This window comes from Monodelphis domestica, chromosome 3 (assembly GCF_027887165.1).
Source record: "Monodelphis domestica isolate mMonDom1 chromosome 3, mMonDom1.pri, whole genome shotgun sequence".
Taxonomy (NCBI): domain Eukaryota; kingdom Metazoa; phylum Chordata; class Mammalia; order Didelphimorphia; family Didelphidae; genus Monodelphis; species Monodelphis domestica.
The window spans coordinates 127,341,725-127,363,787 of record NC_077229.1 but is presented as its reverse complement, the minus strand read 5'-3'; the positions used below and the strand labels follow the sequence as shown (position 1 = coordinate 127,363,787).

The window sequence follows — 22,063 nt, the reverse complement described above, 5'->3', positions numbered from 1 at the left end:
ATAACTTTGTGTAACAATTCCACTCTTAAATAAAACTCACATTCAAGTCAAGACATCACTCTATGATGTCACTGGTCCTCTGAAAATGAAGGATGAATAGCTAAGTGACAGAGAAGGGGGCTGACACTATGAGGAATCACAAAGCTTTCAAAATATCAATGAGCATTAATTTAACTGTTAATAATATATCATCACTATGTCTATTGACTAATGTCTGGAATCAGATGCTCCAGAAAAGTTGGAACACATCCATATTTGATGTTTGCTCTAAATAAAACTAGAAGCTATAAAAAGTTATAGCAAAATTGAATGATGGCTCAAAAGTTCCCATCAGAGAAATAAATAAATGAGTTTATTGAGTTGATTTTATTTGGTGTCCAAGGGAAACAAGATAGATCATTTCATTGGTGCAGTGGATTTTGGTCAGATCTTGCTACAGTCCCAAATATTACTGATTATGGCGCATAGAACCAGAATATAGAAGTAACCTAAAAGTAATAGTTATAATACAAATTTATGTAAGTAGAGTCAAGGAAACAAAGCTCAAAAGTGAGTGTATGGGGAAAAAAGTCACAAAACAGAGAAAGGAAAAGAATCAAACAAAACAAGTTTCCAAAACAGGGAAGAATACATCATGACCCAGTCATATGGACTCCATTTGAGAATCACTTGAGTAACTTAACTACAGAGGCAATGTCCTGAATATGAGAATAAAATTAATAACAGGGAATGGACCCCTTGACCTTTTTTCATCTGAAAAATCTCTCTTATGTTAGCTGTCCCAGGCACTATATTGGACATTTCTCCATGAGGGGAAGGAATTTTAGAGGAGGTCAGTAGTCAACAGAACAAGAACATGAACTCTCTATATATCTCCTTTTTTTTTACATATCATAATCATCTCTTCCCCCTTCCTCCTTTTCTTCCTTCCCTCCTTCCTTCCCTTCTTCCTATATTCCATTATCTTTCCTTCCCTCCCCTCAGCAAATTTGCCTTTCCTTAGGCTGTCTGGTGCCCCCCCCCCCATTCCCAAGTGCTCACCATATTGGTGCTAGACTCAGTGGACCATGGCTGCATACTCCACTACAGCTCAGAACTCATGAACTCAAGAGATCTTCCAGCATCTTCCTCCCTGGTAGCCCAGATTATATGAATGCACAATCAAGCTCAGAAACCATCATTTTGTGAAGCTAGGTAAACTTTCTTGTACTGGGATCTGTTATTTCTACCAATATCTAGCTTAAATATGGCTGTCATTAGGCTAACATAATGAATTACTTGGTCATTTCAGCTTGCATTGAAATGAGGAAGGTAGGCAAGAGGACAACTACAAGAACAGTCATGGCTAATATACCATGCATATCTATTGCAGACAACAAAATAGAAAAAAAAATCTGCAAAGTGTTTCACAGGATGTTTAAACAAAGTTAACTTATACCTTAATGGCAGATGCCTTAAGGGGAAAGATAGGTAATAAGGAAAATGTCAAAAAAAGTTGGCAAATATGATTCAGGATTCAGACAATGAGAGAGCAAAGATTATAGATAATTCAGAGGGAGAATATTTCTATAATAACTATCTTCTTGTTTTTTCCTTTTCCATTCCCCAGTGGATTTGGGGGATGGAGAAGGAAGAGTAAATAAATTATTGCTAATTGAAAAATTATTTTTAAAAAGAAGAGAATCAGAAGGCAGTAAAAATGAGAAGCATCAAACATAATCACAAAAAAGAAATTAATATCTTAGATTTGAAATGAATACTGAAATAGATGTTGTTTCAGAAACTGTTTGGTCAGATCAACTTGTTAGAAAAATTATTTAAATGAAAAATAAATTAAAAGGCTAAAGAAGAGGAAATCATGAAAACAAAATCAATAACTTCAACCTGACCTATTTAAGCAGGTTGCTAACACTGACCAAAGATGAATGGATAAAAGTAAAGACAGTGGCTCAGAATATTTGGGAAAATTTAATTGATGTAAAATAACCATTATATTAAAACCAAAGGAACACACAAACTACTACAACCAGAACACACTTCATTTCCCTGCCAAATGGAGAGGTATGGAAATAGTATACCAGGTGACATAAAAGCTTATTTGAAAAATATTAGAGAAGGAAGATGATCGTTCCATATCATTTCACAAAACAGGAAAAAAAAAACAGTAGGGGAAAGTGAAACCTCAGAAAACTTTGGATGAGAATCAGATAAACTAGATCATCCAAGAGGCTTTATGGATGAAACTAGAAGAAATACAGATATATAGACATGAAATGGAACAAGTCTTATTGTAGAGCAATCTCCATCATAATTAATGCCAGTGGAATTATCAAACTGGACTCTAAATTTTTTTCCAGTGTTCATTGGACTTTGTGAGGAAGGATTAAAGGCACTCACAAAAATTATACAGGGAAGAACTAATTCTAACACACCAAATACAGAGAAGAAAGCCATATTGGAAAAGACTGTTTTAAAGATCCATGGGATTGATTTTCAAGATATTTCAAGCAGATTCCAAAGGAAAGGAAAAGACAATATATGTTATTTTTAGCAGAACAGGCAACTAAAAAGACATCAAGAACCACTGACCTATTGACCAACTTCCTCATTGCTGTAAAATCTATATGAAAATGATTACCTATACGTCAAGGGTATTTTTAACAAAATACCAGAAATAAATAGGCACATTTTTGTCACATCTTCATAGTAATAGAATTGATTCAGAAATATAAAGAATTCAAAACCCCACTGTGCTGATTATTTTTTAATTTAAAAGTAATTTAGTAAGGCAAAATGCATTATTAATGATTTCCTTTTTAAAGTTTGTCATTATCTTTATTTATACTGAAGATTTCAAATGTACTGATGGAAAGTTCCAGAATCATGTTTTAACCATTTTCTCATATTAATGTTTTAGATAAAAGTTGTTGTTCAGTCATTCAATTGTGACCAACTGTAACACCACACAGACTACCACATGCCAGCCTCTTCTATCACTCAAAGTCTGTCCAAGTTCATGTTTGTTGTTTCCATTGCACTGTTTATTCATCTCATTCTCTGCCATTTCCTTTTTCCTTTTACCTTCAACCCATTCCAATATCAGGGTCTTTTCCAACAATTCCTGCTTTCTCATTATGTGGCCAAAGTCCTTAAGCTTCAGCTTCAATGTTTGGACTTCCAGTGAATAGACTGAATTAATTTCTTTTACATATTAGCATACTTGATTTCCCTTCTATCCTATGGACTCTTAAAAGTCTTCTCCAGCACCACAATTTGAAAGCATCGAGTCTGTAGCTCTGTGCTGTTTCTAACTCACAGTCACCCTGCTACTGGAAAAAGCATAGGTTTGACTTAATATGTTGTTGCTGAGTCATTTCAGTCATGTGTGACTCTTTGTAACAACTATTTGGGGTTTTCTTGACAAAGATACTAGAGTGATTTGCCATTTTTTTTTCTCTAGCTCATTTAATAGATGAGGAAACTGAGCTAAAGAGATCAGGGTTGGATGACTTGCCCAAGGTCACATAGCTATTAAGTGTCAGGTCAAATAAGTCTTCTTGACTCAAACCCTAGCACTCTACTTGCTTTTTAGTTATATGCTTAATATGATATAGTTGTTAATGTGCTTAATCATATATTTGTTTGAGTCTATCATGGAATATTTTTATATATCAAAACAAATAAGAATTTTTCCCCTTCTACTGACAGGTTTTCTTGGTCTGCAAAATCTCAGTAGTTTCAAAGGAATTGAGATGGATAGAAATGTAAGTCGTAAGGAACTGAGAAATTGATTCAATGTTGAATGAAGTTTCCTAAATTTAAGATACTGCTTAAAATTATTAAAATATTTAGGAAAGATGATATTTTCCTTTAAAAGCTAATAAAACTTCTGTATTTAAAAGTAAACACTTTGAGAAAAGAAAGCTTTTTTTGACATATGGGAATAGTGTGATGAATGTTTAGATGAATGGTTACTGAAAGCTGAAAGGTAGAATTGGGAGAAGAGGAGTTTATTTTTATACTCTTATAAACTCCCAGCATTAGTTTCTCATTTCATTTTTGACTTGCTACATTGATCTAATCAAACTAGGTCCTTGGAAGAGTCATCAGTAATAACAAAAAGAAGAGAACTTTCTCCTGAGGAGACTAGTTTGGTACAAAGGGACTCAGCCATATAAAAGGCAATAAAAGGCATCAGATTTTGAAGTAAAGTTAGGTCCTGGTTAGCGTGATAAATTTATCTGATTAAGGGGTGATATTATTTGAATCTGCACTGCATATTTCCAGTGGGCTTGAACCAGTCACCACATTTTACTTGGGATTTTGAATTTGAATACCTCAAAAGAATTCATGGTATTCATTAGTCACTAATTAGGACCTAGCTTTGCATCTTGACCATGGCATAGGTGAACTATCTACAGTGCTACTGGGGTGCCAATCTTGAGGATGGAAGCTATTGAGCTCCTGGGGAGAAACTTGAAGTTGAGTCTCTGCTGCATGATCAACATGGTGGTTTCATTCAGCAAGTCAGTCACTGGAAGATGTATAGGTGGGCACAAATGACAAAGAACATGCCTGATAAAGGTGACTCTATAGTTTGAGCAGAATATCAAATGCCTCAACCATCTGCTTGAAGTACTACAACTTCAACTTTACTTTTGTAAAGGGAGGGGATCTCCCTTAAAGTCTCTTCTCCAATAAAATGTCTTTCCCATATATCTTAAGATTATACTGGATTTCTTGACATATATACACAAACAGAGACATCTTCAAGTAACCTCAGGCAGCAGGAACAAAGCCTTGGTCTTGGAATAAGAAAAGACTTGAGTCTGAACACTTAGATGTCTATAAAATAGGTAACCAAGAGTAACTTACAGCTTTGTAGAGCATCAATTTCCTCATTTGCAAGACAATAATGATACTATCCACCTGGGGTTCATAGAGGCTCAAATGAGATAATGAATGTTAGGTACTTTGTAAACCTTAATGTATTATGAAAATGGCAGTCTTTGTCATCAATATCAAGCAAGGTATAACATAGGAAGAAAAGTGCTCACCAAAGTCATATCATTCTTTTTTGTCATGGCAATGGAAAATATTTTGTACACTCTCCAGTGGAAGAGAGATTACCTTTTGGTGGTGAATCTGAATGGTCTCTCCCTCCCTCTCACTCCTGTCTCTCTGTCTCTCTGTCTCTGTCTCTCTCTCCCTCTCTCTCCCCTCCCTCTCTCTTTCCCTCTCCCCTCCTCTCCCCACACATACACACAACTATACACATATACACCTTAGACAGGTTCTGCAGAGGAACAGTGACCTAAAATCACAACTGAATATAAGGAAAAAGAAAAGTTTAATTACATTTGGAAAACTGAGCAATGTTTTTTATTTTAAAATTAAAATTTAAAAAGTTAAATGAGCAATATTTTAATGGTCCTAAGCCATTTTCTACTACTCAAGTCCACCATTATTTATCCAACAATATTATATAGCTTTTAATAATGAACTACTATGATCTCAGAAATATAATAAAAAGGAAAGATTCATGGCTGTAGTCTTATACAAGAAGACTGAAGCACACTAGAAATAATGATTTACACATAAGAAGTGATATGAAATATAAGAAAAGATACAAGACTGAGGATGAGAAAAATTAATGTTGAACTGAAAATTAATTTTTGAATTGCATCATTTATGAGCAATAGTTTTATATGAATCCATTTATTTTCTCAAATCCCAACCTCTGAAGGTCAGGCAATTCAGTTCTCGTTAAGGTAATTACACCCAGGTCCCAAGGCATTTAACTAGGATAGGACCTTAGTATTTTATCATGGTAGAGTGGAGGCCTCTACTCTTTAGAGAGAGAGAGAGAGAGAGAGAGAGAGAGAAAGAGAGAGAGAGAGAGAATCCAGACTCCCCATGAGCTTTGCAAAAGCATGTCTTTTTATCTTTGCTGGACATATCATCTGAATTTTGAGGTGACCTGATCTACAGTAGGGGAAATAGCCAATGAAAACCTGGCTCAGACAACATATTTTTCTAGCCAAAGACTGCTAGAGGATTCTGGGTTTCATAAATTAGGTGCCATTCCATTTCTCTAAAGTACCAGAAAAAGGTGATTAGCTACATTTTCCTAGGTTAGTGAAGCTGTGGGGATTTACCCATCTAAGGAATAGTCCTTCTCCTCCCTATAGTGAAGTAATAGGGGAGAAGTTGAGATCTCCAAGTCCACTTCCACATTAAAGCATCCACCAGCTGGCGCTGCCAGGGGAAATGTAAATAACACACTGTGAGGTCAATCAGAAGAATGATACAACTGGTATAAGACTCTATCAGCTTCCTTTTCCAGGATCTTTCCCATGGTGCCTCACACGATGGACCCTGACTTTTTAATAGAATTCATGTCTTTATTAATAAATGATGTTTTACTTGGAGAAATTATCTCATTTTATTGATTGATTAAAATTCTGAGTGCCACAAGAAAAAATATACGGCAAGCCAGAGGTTTCATTGCTATCCAAAATATTTTAATAAATTCACTTTGTGACCTTAACACACCAAAAACCAGCATTTCATACAGGAAATATTTGTTTTTTGTCTCACCCATTAGTTTGTGAGCTCTTTAAGAGCATGTACTATCTTTTGTTATTTTACCTCCAATGCTTAGTACAGTGCCTGATAGTGCCTGCCTCTCCCCATTAGGTAACAAGATAGACAGTTAATAAATGTGAATTAATTGAAATGACAATGACACTCCTCTGAAGCTAGCTCCCCCTTCCACTTTCTCCAGGTCTCCATACTATTCTCATATTTTTCACTATGAGAAATTTTTCATTATGAGAAATAGTAATCTTCTTTTGAATTAGTTGTTGCATAGTGTAGAGCACTGGACCTAACTTCGTGAAAACTCCTTCGAAGTTAAAATCTGGTTTCAGACACTTACTAGCTGTGTGACCCTGGACACTTCACTTCACTGCCTCATTTCCTTATCTATAAAATGAGCTGTAATGGGAAATTGAAAACTACTCCAAAATCTTGGCCAAGAAAACCCCAAATGGAGACATGAAGAGTTGGATATGAATGAAACAACTGAACAACAAAATATCCACTTCCTTCATCTTCCTTTCCACAACATTATATTCATTTTTTCCATTTTCTAATACATTCCAGCTATGTGACCATTAGCAAGTCCATAACATTTTATTATCCCAAAGGACTCCATAAAACTAAAATGCCTAATAGAATAATAATAGTATATTCCTTTTACTTTCCCTTTTCTTTACTCTTTGAAAATCATTAATATAGAAACAATCCCCTTTCCCTCCCCTTGTCAATTTATCTTATTTCAGACTAATAATACCCTTTAACAATACTAATGTTTACTTCTTTTTTCTTCCTTCTAGTATACATTTTTCATCACAGAGCCACTTCCAATTTTTCAAATTATCTTATCTTTCTAGGTTTCTTTTCACTTTTTGTGCTTGCTTTTCAAAGTTCTTCCTTAGTACTGGTCTTTTCTTCAGGAATATCTAAAAGTTCTTTATTCTATTAGATACTGATCCCCCACCCCTTGGAACTATTATACTCAGCTTTCCAAAGTAAAACTCTTTATTGTAAAAATATCTTTTGCTTTGGGGAATAATAAAGTTCATGATATCCTCTTATTTCTATAGGAAATCATATCTCACATGATCCTAACTATGGTTGCTTAATACTTGAATTCTTGCTTGCTCCTTATATTATTTTTCTTTGTTCTAGAAGCATAGGATCTTGGCTATGACATTCCTTGGAATTGTCCTTAAGGAGTTTTTTTCAGGAGTTTATCAATGAACCCCACCTTTATTTTGCCCCCATGTTTAATCATTTTGGATATATGAGTTGTATATACAATATAGGATTTCTTGAAGTAATGTCTGAGCTTCTTCATTTTTGGTCACTATTTTTGATGAATGTAATGATTGTCAAATTCTTCCTCTTTAGACTTTGTTCCAGTAAGTTGCTCTTTGATAGCCAATACCTTGTCTTTTATTCTATTTTCCAAACTTTTGATTTTGTTCTAATACTTCTTTTTGTTTCTTGAAGTAATATTCTGATGAGTCTATTTTAATGTTCAGAGATTTTAAACTTAAGTAATATTTACTATTTTCTACTCTATGATATTCTTTAGAGATTTTATTACAGTTTTTGCATTTCTTTCTTAATTTTTCTATGTATTTTTGTGGACAATCCATTCTTGACTTTTTACTGTGGAGATCTATTTGCAATTGTTGTGGGGTTATTCTCTTCAAAGTTGGATTTTTGGTTCTCTCTGGATACAGAGTAATTGTCTGTATAGGTTGGGACTTCTCTTTATATAGAGTAGGATCTTGTTTTATGTGACCGATACATTCTGAGACTCTTTGAGTAAGTTGACAAGTGTGCATAATAGCAAACCACATTATTTAATAAGTATTTCTTACATGGAACATACCTAGGCATTTTATGACTTTACTTAGGCTTCTCAAAGCTACCAGCATCACTACTCTTGTACTTTGGAGCCTTTATTCATAACTAAAAAGCATTAATAAAACAAAGAGAAGTACCGCTCTGACAAGGACGTGACTTGTTACAAGTAATAACTCCAAACAAAGACTGATGCCAGAGCTAATATTTGGAGCAAAACAATGTAATGACTCACACTAATGCTTCTCAGAGCAAGAATGAGCTTGATTGGGTGAATTGCTGTGAGACTTTATAGCACTTGGGGAAATGGTGCAGATTTAGCAAGTAATTAAACATTTTTATTTTATGTATTTTTTCTGCCTTTATTTGTTTTTACTTCTAATCCCATATACCTCAATTTGTGTGCATTGAATTTATGTACAACAAAGTCCTACTGTATCTTTAACCCTGGTTCTTAAACTGAATCTTTATGTCAAGGCCAGACTTTACTTTTTGATGAATTTTTGGGTGAAATTTGTACCTAACCCATGTCACCTGGCTTCATGTGCTAAACCTTACTTTCCAAGTAAAATCTCTGATAGGTTTTCCACCCTCCTATATCTTTGCAATTCAGAGCTCCAAACCTTCAGAGCCTTCTGTGACACCTCAAATGACAGTGAAAGGAATTTTGGAAACCATGGACTAGGACGTCCCTGTTTGAGTACCACTGGACCCATACTCTTCACTGCTTCTGATAGTGGTTTCTGAAACGAATGCTCTGGGTATCTGAAGATCCTGACTTTTTTCCTGTGGGCTCTCTTGGTTCATCCTCTTGGTGGCTATAGGTAACTGGAGATTCTTATAGGGCTTCTCTCTTGTTTGCCTACACTGATACTCCATTTTATGATGAGTCCCCCTTTCCACTGGCTCTAGAATTCTAGTTCATTTTGGAGGAGGGTAGATGAATTTACCAGTTGTAGTTTCTCACCGGAATTTTTATTATATTTTTGGCTGATGCCATTTAAAGAAAAAGATTTTTGCTGTATTAGATGTGTGTGAGCTGGGCTGCCAGCCTCTGTTCAAGTAGCCATCTTAAGCTGAAATATTATCCATTAAATATTAAAAGGCTCTGAGGAGGCCTCCAGCATGTTGGATGGCACCTCTATGAAATATTTATGGAAGGATATTGACAAAAATATCACATTATGAAAGCCGTGAATGGATAGCAATCTGTACTGCCAGTCAGTTAATAAACATTTATTAAGCACCTACTATTTGCCAGCTATTGTGCTAAGTATAAAGATTTAAGCAGCAAAAGAGTATAGTGGATGGAAAATGAAGAAGTGGTCAGCCATAGGAGGGAGCCCTCCTTAAATGCAGATTTGGAGAGGAGTTCTCCCCTCCATCCTCTATTCAGGGAAGTCTCTGGGGAAAAGGGTGCTGATGAAGTGGGAGTAGGAAGGCTGATTTGATCTTACAGGATGGTACATATAATCCAAAGGAGTGCATCCAGGTGGGAAATGAAGAGAATCTGGTAGACAGAGTATCATCTGATGAGAACATGAATATCCTGAACTATCAGAATACAGGTATCCTTTCCACGGTATGGGAGTTAGGAGCACAGTACCTCTGCGATCTGGAAAACCCACATAAAATATTTTGGTCCTCCCTTTGTATGAGAGAAGACTGAATTTTCCCTTCTTCTTTTATGAGATGTTTACAGTACCATATTATAAAATTTTGTCCTAGGCTGTTTAATGCATTTCTGAGTTTCTAAACGTTTTTTGTCTTGTTTGCTGACTTTCTTGTGTCATCTGCAGTGTCCACAAAACCCCCTACAATTCCCATTTAATTTTTCATGCCAACCAGGAGTATATTGAAATTATTATAGGGACAATCATAATATGGAAGATATACCTGTACATTATCAAATTTAGAAGAACTATAAATGTTGAATTTTACCGTTTAGTGTACTGGATAGTCAAAGTAAACATTATAAATCAGTAAGACCTAGGCTCAAGTCTTGCCTCTAACACAAAACTAGCTAATGATCATAAGCAATTCTCCAAACTTTCAGTGCTCCAAAAGGCTCTGTAAAATCATAAATTATAAGTGATTTGCTGATCTGAATCATTGGGAATTCCCATAGTGAGATCCATGTACTGATAAAATCAAAGATCCACGCCTTTAAAAAACAAGTCATAGATTTGCCTATTAAAATTTGTTTCATCATGGAGATCATTGTAGATTTTAAGAAGCTATTTTCAGCAAATCCAAGTTCTCATAGGCCCTATAGCAAACTGTAAAAGCTTTGAGGGCATATGATAAATTTTCTGTTTGCCATCTCATTTGAGGGAAAGTCTATGACCCAAGTTCAGAAAGGCTCATCGTTATAGGACTGGACACCAGATGATTCATATTTTTTTCCAGCCTCATATCTAATGAAGTCAGTATCATTCAGACTATATCATGTAAATATAGACCTAAGGATTCTCAAAGTCCAAGTACTTCAATTTTCTCATTTTTTCTAATGAGGAAACTGAGACCCAGGGAAGTTAAGAGACTTGAGCAAGGTCACATAGGTAGTCAGCATCAAAGATGAGATTTGAACTCTACTCCTTTGATTCTAAAGGCAATTCTCTTTTCATTGTTTAAATGATCTCTATCGTCTATTTAAATTATCTACAGCATGTATAGAAGAAGCAATCATACCAATGAAGTAATATATTTTTGTAGAGGTGTTGAAATATTCATAGATAAGTCATAGAACTAAACAGAAGCAGTGTGACTATAACATAATAGGATTGGTACCATTTCTTATACTCTCTGGGTACTATTTTGTAAAAGTGTTCAATCTCTAAGTGATCTTCCAGGTTTAAAATTGAATAACTATGATTTTTGAATAAAAATAATGAGAACAATGTTAAAAATAATAATAATAGCTTATTTATTTATTTATTAAAAATAAAAATAATAGCTAGCATTTATATTACCCTTTAAAAAGGTAAAAAATAAAAATGGGTTTTGCAAAATACTTTAAAAATAAAATCTCATTTTTGCCTCACATTAACTCTGAGACGTAAATGCTATAATACACATTTTACAGACAAGGAAACTGAGGAGTCAGAGGTTTAGACCCTTGCAGAGGATTACATAGTGTGTGAAGTCAATTTGAATTCAGTTACTCTTCCTGACTCTAGGGTCCAACTCCCTTGTTTTTTAGTTCTGACCTTCCATCTTTAACCTTTCAAACTCTTTCTAGAAGTATTTTAAACATGGCAACATTGTGATAGGAAGGATATTTTTATATTTTGGTGTTTTTGTTACAAAATCAAAACTATGTAAAACTTTGATTTCACAATCCTACAATCTGAAAAAAAGAAAGGTCATAAAGTAAAAATATTCCTGAGGTAAATCAAACCCTGAGTGAAATGCTAGGGTTTGCACAACAGAGATACCATTTAGCTAGTCATTGAACTTCAATGAATCTATTATTTTCCTTGTCACTCACAAAGTAACATTTCTCCAATCTGGGGTGGAAAGTCATCTCCTCTCAAAATCAGAATGGATTTCTGAAGACCAAATGTGTGACCAAGTACTCATTGACCTTTTAAAGACCTTGATTTCTACATTAGAACAACTTTTACATGACATAGGGAACCAGTTACTGGTTTATAATCTCCAAGAAAAAGGTAAATAGTATGAAGAGGAATATATATCTTGCATTTTAAACACAATTAGAGGCCATGGTTTTTCTCGCTAAAATACAGGGTTGTTCTATCTTATTTTTACAAATACAAAAGCAAAAGTCATTGGAATGAGTATTGATCTAGAAATTCAAAGGCTTGGCTTCTAATCCCAGTTTTGTCCTAACTTTATTCCATTGGGTAAGTTCCTTTACCTCTCTGGATTTAATCTAACTTTGTTCTAAGAACTCTAAGATTGCATGTTCTAAGGTTACTCTAACTCTACCATTCTATACTCAATAAACCAAACCTTTAGTAGGGCATGGAAGACAAGAGAGAATAATAGAAGGAAGACTTGTTAGCTAAAATTAATTAACAATAGATCTACTTAAAATCTGAAATCATATTCATTTCTTTTAATCATTTAACATTTACTAAACATCTAGTTAAGTCTCAGGTTCTGTTCTTGGTTTTAGTAAAACAAAGACAAAGACAAAATCAAAGCAGTCCTTAAACTCAAGGAGCTTACACATTCCATCAGTAAGGGTCAGGGTAGAGAGACTCTTAGGATAAAAGGAAGCCTTTAAGCTGCTTATTGAGGTCAGGGTTGGTTTTCAAAGGAAGCTGGGAAAAAATCATAGAATGGAGAGAAAGACAATAATAACGTAATTTTAATATATGGTTTTCCATTTGGTACCTGTCTCTGATTCTCCGTTTCTAGTCTCAACCTTGCTTCCACACATCTTCGGGTTTCCAGGAAAGCTTGACGTTGCGCTCTGTCTGACAGGTAGCTAATGAAGATTCCTGCTGTGTTCATACACATGAACAAGACCACCTGAGCCACTATCTGAAATAGAGGAGTAAACATGACCTTGGTCAGATGTCTTCAATAGCATTTATTTTAAAGGAGAGAAATAAGGATGGGGGTGGGGAGAGAGAAAGTCAGAGAGAAGAAGAGAAGAGAGGGAGAGACAGACAGAACGAGAGACAGACAGACAGACAGACAGAGTTTTTATTCCTTAAAGACATATAATGTAGCAACTCAATGTCAAGAAACTTTTTAATATAGCTATGAAAATAAAACTGGCCCACTCTCAGGATGGATCCTGAAAATAAATTTAATTTACTCTCTCTTCAAAATTATTTTTAGCTTTCCTCTATAGTGTTTCACAATGATTGCTCCCAGTCCAATACTTAGACCAGTGTTCTTTAGTAGTACTACTTGAAGCTGTAAATGACTCATTCATATGTAACCTACGGTTCTTCAAGACCTTTAATTTCTATATTTGAGTATTATATTGTATCATGCTTTATTGGATCCAGAGTAGTCATGTACACATTTGGTAAACTCTAATTGTAAACATGACACCCAAATAGGCATGTGCCTATGGGAATATACTATCAAATTTTCAATGTGAGTATTTTTACATGAGAAATCAGCAAATACTACAAATTAAGGGCTGATTTATAGTGCTGTTGAGTTTTCTGGACATAAAGTGAGGGATAAATGTTAATAATGCAGGTTACGTGTATATGTGTGCATGTGTTTATGTGTACATACATATTGTGTGGGTGGCAAATTTTCCCACCTCATCTGTAAGATAAACTAGAGAAGGAAATGACAAACTGCTCCAGTATTTCTATGAAGAAACTCCCAAATGGGGTTACAAAGAGTAGAACATGATTGAAAAATAATGAAACAACAAGTGTACAAGATATATGTACATGTATATTTTCCAGAAATCCAGTTATCAAGCACTTACCAAGGCATCTCTGTCCTAGACTCATATAGTTGTTCATTACAGTTAGAAATTATTCTCTCTTCTGATCTGTCAGAACACCTTAACCACAATAACAGTAGTAGTGGTAGTGTTGGTAGTAGTAGTGGTAAACTACAGTCGTAATAGCAGTAATAAGGCTTATATTTGGTCCTTTGAATTTTAAAGTGATTATTGGATTTGGGATTCAATAATTTGGGATATTACAGATATTTTAAATTCATTTTGCAAATGAAGAAACTAAGGTTCAGAGAGATTAGACAATTTATCCATTTACATAGCAAGTGTCAGAAACTTATTCGGAGTTTCCTTTTCTGCCTTTCACCTCTTCTCCAATCTTTCCATCCTCCACAGTTTGGATATTTAGATGCAAAAATTAGTCCAGTGATAGAAATGATAATTTGCATTTGTATAGCACCTACTATGTATCAGTCTCTGTGCTAAGCACTTTACAAATACTATCTCAACAACTTTGGGAGGTAGGTATTATTATTATGTCCTTAGTATATCCTATTATATATAGTATATATTTTTATTATATATCCCTATTATATAAACCTGTTATAATTTACAAATGAGGAAACTAAGGCAAAAAGAATTTAAACAATTTGCCTAGGGGTACATAGTAAATGTTTGAGGCAGGATTTAAACTTGGGTCTTCATGACTCCATGCCTTGTACTCTATCCACTGTACCATCTAGCTACCACTACTTACTAAGAGCTTCCAGCCTATCCATTCCTGGTTGGTTTTCAAGAAATTATATTAGCTCTTGTTTCTATGTTTTTTTTTTTTGAGCTTCCAAAAGCTTTCTTCAGCAATAACCCTATGAGGTAGGCAGTATAAGTATTATCTCCATTTTATAGATGAGAAAACTGAGGCTTTAAAAAGTATAGTTACTTGGCCACATTCACACATCAACTTAAAGGCAGAGCCAGGAAGTGAACTGAGTTCCCCAAACTTCCAGAGACATAATCTTTCTACTTTGTCATGCTGCTCTCCTAGGTGCTAATCGTGACCTCCCATCTGCCCTTTTCCTGATGCCACAGTACCCTCTGCCATTGCCACTTGACTTACAGTATTCACAATTCACCATTTATTAATTACTCTATCCTGCTTTTTATTCTTGTGGCATAACAATTTACACATCTTTAACATTTTAAGGTTCATAAAGCACATTTGTCATAACAGTCCTATGAAGGAAGTAGTAAAAATGCTATGATCTCCATTTTACAGAGAAGTAAATTGAGATTTGTGTTCAAGGTCACATAAATTTTAAGTGTCAGGACAGGATTCAAACCTAAATCTCTGCTTAATTGAGGTCTAGTACTCTTCCCATTATATTTTGCTCTGATTCTCTAGAGTTTATTTGTCAAGTTCCTTATGACTTTTATTTCCTGACACCTAAACTTGGGCACATGGTAGGTGCTTAATAAATACTCATTCACTAACATTAAATTCAAAAATTCTCTTTGGTTATTTAGATCTTGAACTATAGTAGTTCTACTCTGTTTAGTGCCCTCACCAAAAGCTTCCACCAAAGGTGAAAATCCTTCATAGATATAGGCAATATAGGGAAAATTATAACCTACCTTGACTCTAGGAGAAATAAGTCTCCCCAAGAGTCAGTCTATTAGTCAGTCAGTAAATCAATAAACATTAAGTGCCTACTATGTGCAAAAAACTGTTAAACAATACGGATACCAAAAAACCAAAGACAGTCCTTTTTCTCAAGTTCAGTCTAATGGGGAGATGACATGAAAACTATGTACAAAAACAAGCTATTTACAGGATATCTGAAAAAATGGAGGGACAGCATGAAAACTAAGAGAGCTTCCATGCCTCCATTATGCTATCTATACCAAGAGTCATTGCTATTCTTAAGGCATCCTTCTGCTAGTTGGGTGGCACCCGTTTCCTGAAGGATACATTAGTGGTCAGATCAGTTCCTAATTGGCAGGGCCAAACAAGACAGGAGCTATAGGCTAGATTTCTGGGCTCTCTGCACCCAAACTGTGTATTGTTTGGGATGTAGAGGAATTTGACTTCATTCTTTTATACTGTGCTTTATTAAAAAAAACACACACACACACACACAACATTATTTCATGTCGGGACAATGTGTCAATGTAGTCAATCACTTGTACCCTATGTGACCCTAAACAATTCACTTAAACCTCTCTGCCTCAGTTTTCCAAATTTGAACTAAGAAGTTTAGGTCTGATGGTTTCTAAGGTGTTTTCTAGCTTGTATCCTATTATTCTATGTACTTTAATCTGGAAAAAACTGGATAAAGTTATTTATTAAATACAGGAGGTAAGCCACATTTCACAGGTCATTTTCCATGTTTTTCAGTCAAATGTTTCTATATGGTAAAAAGCTGACATGGTACACTAGAAAGAATACTGACATGAATTAGAACCCTCTAAACTTGCCTTGATGCTTCCTACCTGTGAAACTATCGGAAAGTCACATAATGTTCCTGAGCCTCAATCTTCTTACCTGTAAAATGAGAGGATTATACTAGATGGGCTCTGAGGCCCCTTCCAGGTCTAAATCTTTGATCCTATATATTCAGGGAGAGAAATTCATTGCTGAGTGTGTGTATAGTTGACAGAGTGGAACGGAATATTATGAGATAGTGCTGATTGGTGCTTCAGTAATTTAAAAGATTTCATCACTAAGTGCTCCCTTTCCATAAGCTCAGATCATGACCTCTCTCTGTCCAAGAAAAATGTTCTTGTCTTTCTAAGACCCCAAATATTTACCACCTGGTGACAAACTTCTAGGTAGTGAGCATCTCCACACAGGCTAATGCTTGAAGGTCAATTTATTAAGTACCTTCTCCATGCCAGGTACTGTGCCAAGACTTGAAAACTTTATAGTTTCGCAGGCCCTCTCTTAGTTTTTACTCTGCTCAGCTGTTTAGTTTTGTCTGACTCTTTGTGACCCCATTTGGGATTTTCTTAGAAAAGATATTTGAGTGGTTTGCCATTCCTTGTCTAGCTCATTTAACAGATGAGGAAACAGAGGCAAACAGCATTAAGTGATTTGCCCAAAGTCACCTAGCTGAGGACAGATTTGAACTCATGAAGGTGAATCTTCTTGACTCCAGATCTGGCACTCTTTATACTTTGCCACCTGGCTGCCCCTGATGGGTACCTGTCCTCTTTCCAGCTCCCCTATATGTGCTGTCCTTCTTTAGAAAATAAACTCCAAAGGGTAAGGATTGTCTTCTTTTTGCTTATATTTGTATTGGTTCATTATTGTTCTTCATCGTCAAAAAGGACAAAAATGTCATTACTAGAGATGTCTTTTGATTCATGAATAAATTGGGTTTAACTGAGTCAGAGATGCACAAAGTTATACTGACATAAACTAATCAATATTCAGGGAATGAGCATTAAAGACAAAGACCAGGAATAATCCATGTTAGAAAAATTATAGAAAGGCTCAATTGTTGGTAGATCTGGGAATTGGTACAATCATTCTGGAAAGTAATTTGTAATTTTGAATTATTCAAAGCAAATTATGAAAATTTCCATTTACTTAAATATATTGGTTCTATTGTGAGGTATATATCTGAACAAAGTCACTGCAAAAGAAAGGCTTACTACACACTAAGATTGTTATAGAACTGCCTTTTGTAGTAGAAAAGAATTGGAAACAAAGTAGATGTCTGTTGATTCGATAAGATATAAACAAACTGTGGTAAATTAATGTAATGGAATATTACTGTGTTATAAGAAACAATGAACATGATAAATACAGAGATTCATGGAAAGAATTTTGTGAAGTGATGCAAGATGAAGCAAGCAGAGCCAGGAAAATGTTATACACAATGATTATAGTCATATAAATAGAAAGTACAACAAATCAAAAAAATTGAATACTGCAAAATCATGAAGAACAAAGTTGGCCCCAAATGAAAGATAAAAGACATCTCTAATTCTTTTTTCATCTCCCTCTTTTTTTTTTAATTTTGATTATAAGGAGAAATTCTTTGGGAAATAGAAGAGGAGAAAGAGAGGGATTATAAATGATATAAAAGTATAATTACAAATTTTTTGGAAAAGAAATTTCCAATTTAGAATATAAGCTATCTCACTGCCACCAGAGACAGAATAGCTGGGAGAAGGTGTTTTTTTTCCTTCAATTCTTTAACTTTTTTTTTTATTTTAAATTTAATTTAAATTTTTTGCATGTTTCCATTATTCATATTTTCTTATTATTCATTTTTATACTAAAGTAATCTTTCAAAACCCAATCCCCAAATCACATACTCATATAAACAAGTGATGAACCATATGTTTTCTTCTAGATTTCTACTCCCATAGGTCTTTCCTAGATATCAATAGCATTCTTTCTCATAAGTTCCTCAGAATTGTCCTGGATCATTGCGTTGCTATTTGTAGCAAAGACATTTGATAATCCCACAAAGTTTCAGTTACTGTATACAATGTTCTCCTGGTTCGCCTTATTTCACTCCTCATCTGTTCATGTATGTTCTTTCCATTTCTCATAGAAATCCATTGATTCATCATTCCTTTTAACATAATAGTATTCCATCACCATCATATATCACAATTTGTTCATTCATTCACCAATTCAGGGATATGCTCTCATTTTCCAATTTTTTGTCACCACAAAAAGCACAGCTAAAAATATTTTTGTATAAACAGATGTTTTCCCATTTTTTTTTTATCACTTTGGGATACAAACCAAGTAGTGGTATTGCTGGATCAAAGGTCATGCATTCTTTTAAAGATCTTTGGGCATAATTCCAAATTGCCTTCCAGAATAATTGAATCAATTCACAACTTCACCAGCAATGCATTAGTGGCCCAATTTTGCCACATCCCCTCCAACATATATTATTTTCCTTTACTGTAGTATTGGCCATTCTGTTGGGTATAAGTGGTATCTCAGAGTTATTTTGATTTGCATTTCTGTAACCAAGAGGATTTAGAACATTTTTTCATATGATTATTGATAGTTTTGATTTCTTAATCTGAAAACTGCCTATTCCTATCCCTTGACCATTTTTCAACTGGAGAGTGATTTGATTTCTTATAAATTTGACTTAGTTCTTTAAAAATTTGAGAAATTAGATCTTTGTCAAAGAAATTTGTTATACAAATTTTTCCCCAGTTTGTTGTTTCTCTTTTAATTTTGGTCACATTGGTTTTATTTGTATAAAACCTGTTTAATTTAATATAATGAAAATTATTCATTTTGTATCTTATAATGTTCTCTGTCTCTTGCTTGGTTTTAAATTCTTCCTTTCTCCATAGATCTGAAAGAAGATAAAATTTGATGAAGTTAAAGGATTTGGTTTTAAAATGGTGAACTTTAGATAAAATTTAGGCAATACAATGGACACACAAACATGTTATATATATCCAAATACAAAAAGGCACATATGCGTGTATACCTAGTACATATATATATACATATATGTACACACATACATATATGTATATATATATATGCACAGATAAAACCAGAGACAGAGAATATATAAAGTTTGAAAAGGAAAAAAAAAAGTAAGATTGGAGAAGATTTCTGAATCTACTTAACTGCCTACTGAAACCATTCAAGCTCACTCATGAAACATGTATTGATTGGTAAAGTACTAATATATGCAAATTCCTATAGGCTATAAAAAGGGATATAAGACAGAACCCCTAAGTCAAGAAAGATTTAGGAAATTTAGGTTAAAAAAATAGTAAACTGCAGACTGAATCCAATGGAACTTAAGAATCGCAAGGAAGAAATGTCTTTAAGAGAAGAACCAGAAGAAAAAAAACTGCTCTGTGAAAGTAAAGACTTGAAAGTATCTCATAGAGTGGAACAAATGGATGCCAATTCTTGGAGATCTTGGTGATTTCATTGATGTAGATCACAGTTCCTCCACACTTTAGTAAATGGTTTCATGAGTTATTTTGGCCCAAAACATCATCACCCTCATGAGACTCTCCTCATAAGAATATTCTACAAATAGAGCTAAACTGCTTCTTAATTGACAGTCACACATTCTATCATTAAGGTCCACATTCAAAACCTTTCCTGATTGTTATGGAGCATATTGTTGTTGTCTGTTTGTCTTTCAGTTGTGTCTGACTCTATGATCCCATTTGGAATTTTCTTGAGAAAGATACTGGAGTGATTTGCCATTTCTTCTCCAGCTCATTTTTAGAGATGAGAAAACTGAGGCAGAGTTAAGTCACTTGCCCAGGGTAACAAAGCTACTAAGTATCTGTGATTGGATTTGAATTCAGGCCTTTTTGATACTGGTCCAATATTCTATCCACTGCATCAACTAGCCACCCTGTGTGACCTATAAAGTCAACATCTAAAATTTATCTAGTGTTTAAAGGTATGCAAATTGCTTTACATCTATTATCTCACTTGAAATCTATAACTTTTTTGAAATAGTGATTTTATCCACATTTTACAAAAGAGAAAATTGAGTCAGAAAAGTTGAATGACTTTCCTGGAGTCACATAGTATCTAACATGGAATTTGAACTCAGATCTCTCCATTTTAAAATCTATCAGAACTTAAAGCCATGCTTTTAAGAAGTTAAGAGTTATCACAGATGAAACATCCAGTCAAGAGGCAGTATGCAGTCATGGAAATTATTTTAGACTTGAAGTTGGGAAGACCGTGTTCAAATCCAATTTTGTAAAATGTAGAGTAAATTGCTTCACTTGTTTAGATTTTAGTGCCTCATTAAAAATATATATGTATAAATAATGTTATTTACCTCATAGGATAATCTTGATGCATTTACTTCATAAAACTTAAAATGCTAAATAAGTTATTTCTATGAAGACAAACTTACCTAGGTAATTAGGAAAAAAACATTAATTCAAATCTAACCTAGCCCAAATGGCCTTTTAAGGTAATTGTAGTTGTTTAGTGGGTTCCATGATGGAGGCAAGTCAAGGAGAAATGAGTTAGTAATATAAACCCTGCTAAGCAGGGAGAAGTCCATGCTTATCAATACAAAAATTGCCAGGATTAAACAACAACAACAACCAGAGATTAACGAATGTCCTTATTAACAGCTTAGGCTAACAGCTAGTCTCTTCTGAACTTGGAAAAGAGCAGTATAAATGGTGTAAGTTAAATGAGATTCCAGGGGGAAAATATATAGAATAGGATCTAATGGCTGTGGCTTTAGCCATTATGCTTTCCTCAAATGATGGCTAGAAGGACAAACTTCATTATCTATTGTTGAGGGTAGGACATTAGCATCATTTTCAAATATGATGTATAGTACATTATTAACAAGGGAGAAAAGGAGGACCAAAGATGATGGAGTCTTTGAAACATTCAAAAGAGAACAAGCCAGATGGAAGAAAGGTTAAGGAGACATCATTAGCTTCTGGTTATTTTTTTGGCTCACAGTCAATACTATAGAATGGGAAAAGTGACACCAATCAGTAACAAATGTTACATTGTTTGACCTGTGGAAAAGGGGCTTCTGTCTTTTGCTAAAAACTTGCCTGCAATGTGTTTATTTGCTTTCAGCTTTATTTCTGCACAAATGACAAGCTATGAATTTTTTATTCTTTCTCTGTTAGAGAGAATCCCACAGTGGCATAATCTAGGCTCAACACTACAATTTACTCAGCATTTGTCCTGCTCTACCAGTATGCCTGCTCTCAGATAAATAGGATGCTAATTTTTAAAATGGTATGGGGCCTCTGAAAACAGAACACTCTTTGGTATTTAGAAACATAGCATATACAATTTGAAAACTGAGGACACCATCTGGTCCAACTCCATTTCATTTTACAGGTGGAAACTGAGGTCCAGAGGAACAAGGAGATCATAGTGCTCATTAGTGGCAGACCCAGAATTACATTCCAGCTCCCCTGGTTCCTGTTTCATTGAGTTTTTGCACAGTAATAATAACTAGCATTTTTGTGTTTTACAGTTTTAAATTAGACTTCTAAGGATTATCTCATTTATTCCTTATAATAAACTTATGAAGCTGTAGATAATATTCTCTTCATTTTACAGATGAGTAAAATAAGAATTAAAGAGATTAAGAAGATTACTCAGGACTATATTTCACCTATCAGATTGGCTAAATTTATAAAAGAGCAAAATGATAACTGTTGGAGGGCATTTAGAAAAAATGAGGACACATACAATATTGATAGATCTGT

At 34.4% G+C, this 22,063-nt stretch overlaps 1 protein-coding gene across 2 annotated transcripts in view; it reads right to left on the bottom strand.

Moving 5' to 3' along the window:
• ADCY8 (adenylate cyclase 8) overlaps positions 1–22,063 on the bottom strand; it is a 382,696-nt gene that overhangs the window by 295,646 nt on the left and 64,987 nt on the right. For both annotated transcript variants that reach the window (XM_007488342.3, XM_007488343.3), the window contains exon 2: positions 12,802–12,951. In XM_007488342.3, coding sequence (XP_007488404.1) covers positions 12,802–12,951 — 150 coding nt within the window. The remainder of the gene's footprint in view (positions 1–12,801; positions 12,952–22,063) is intronic.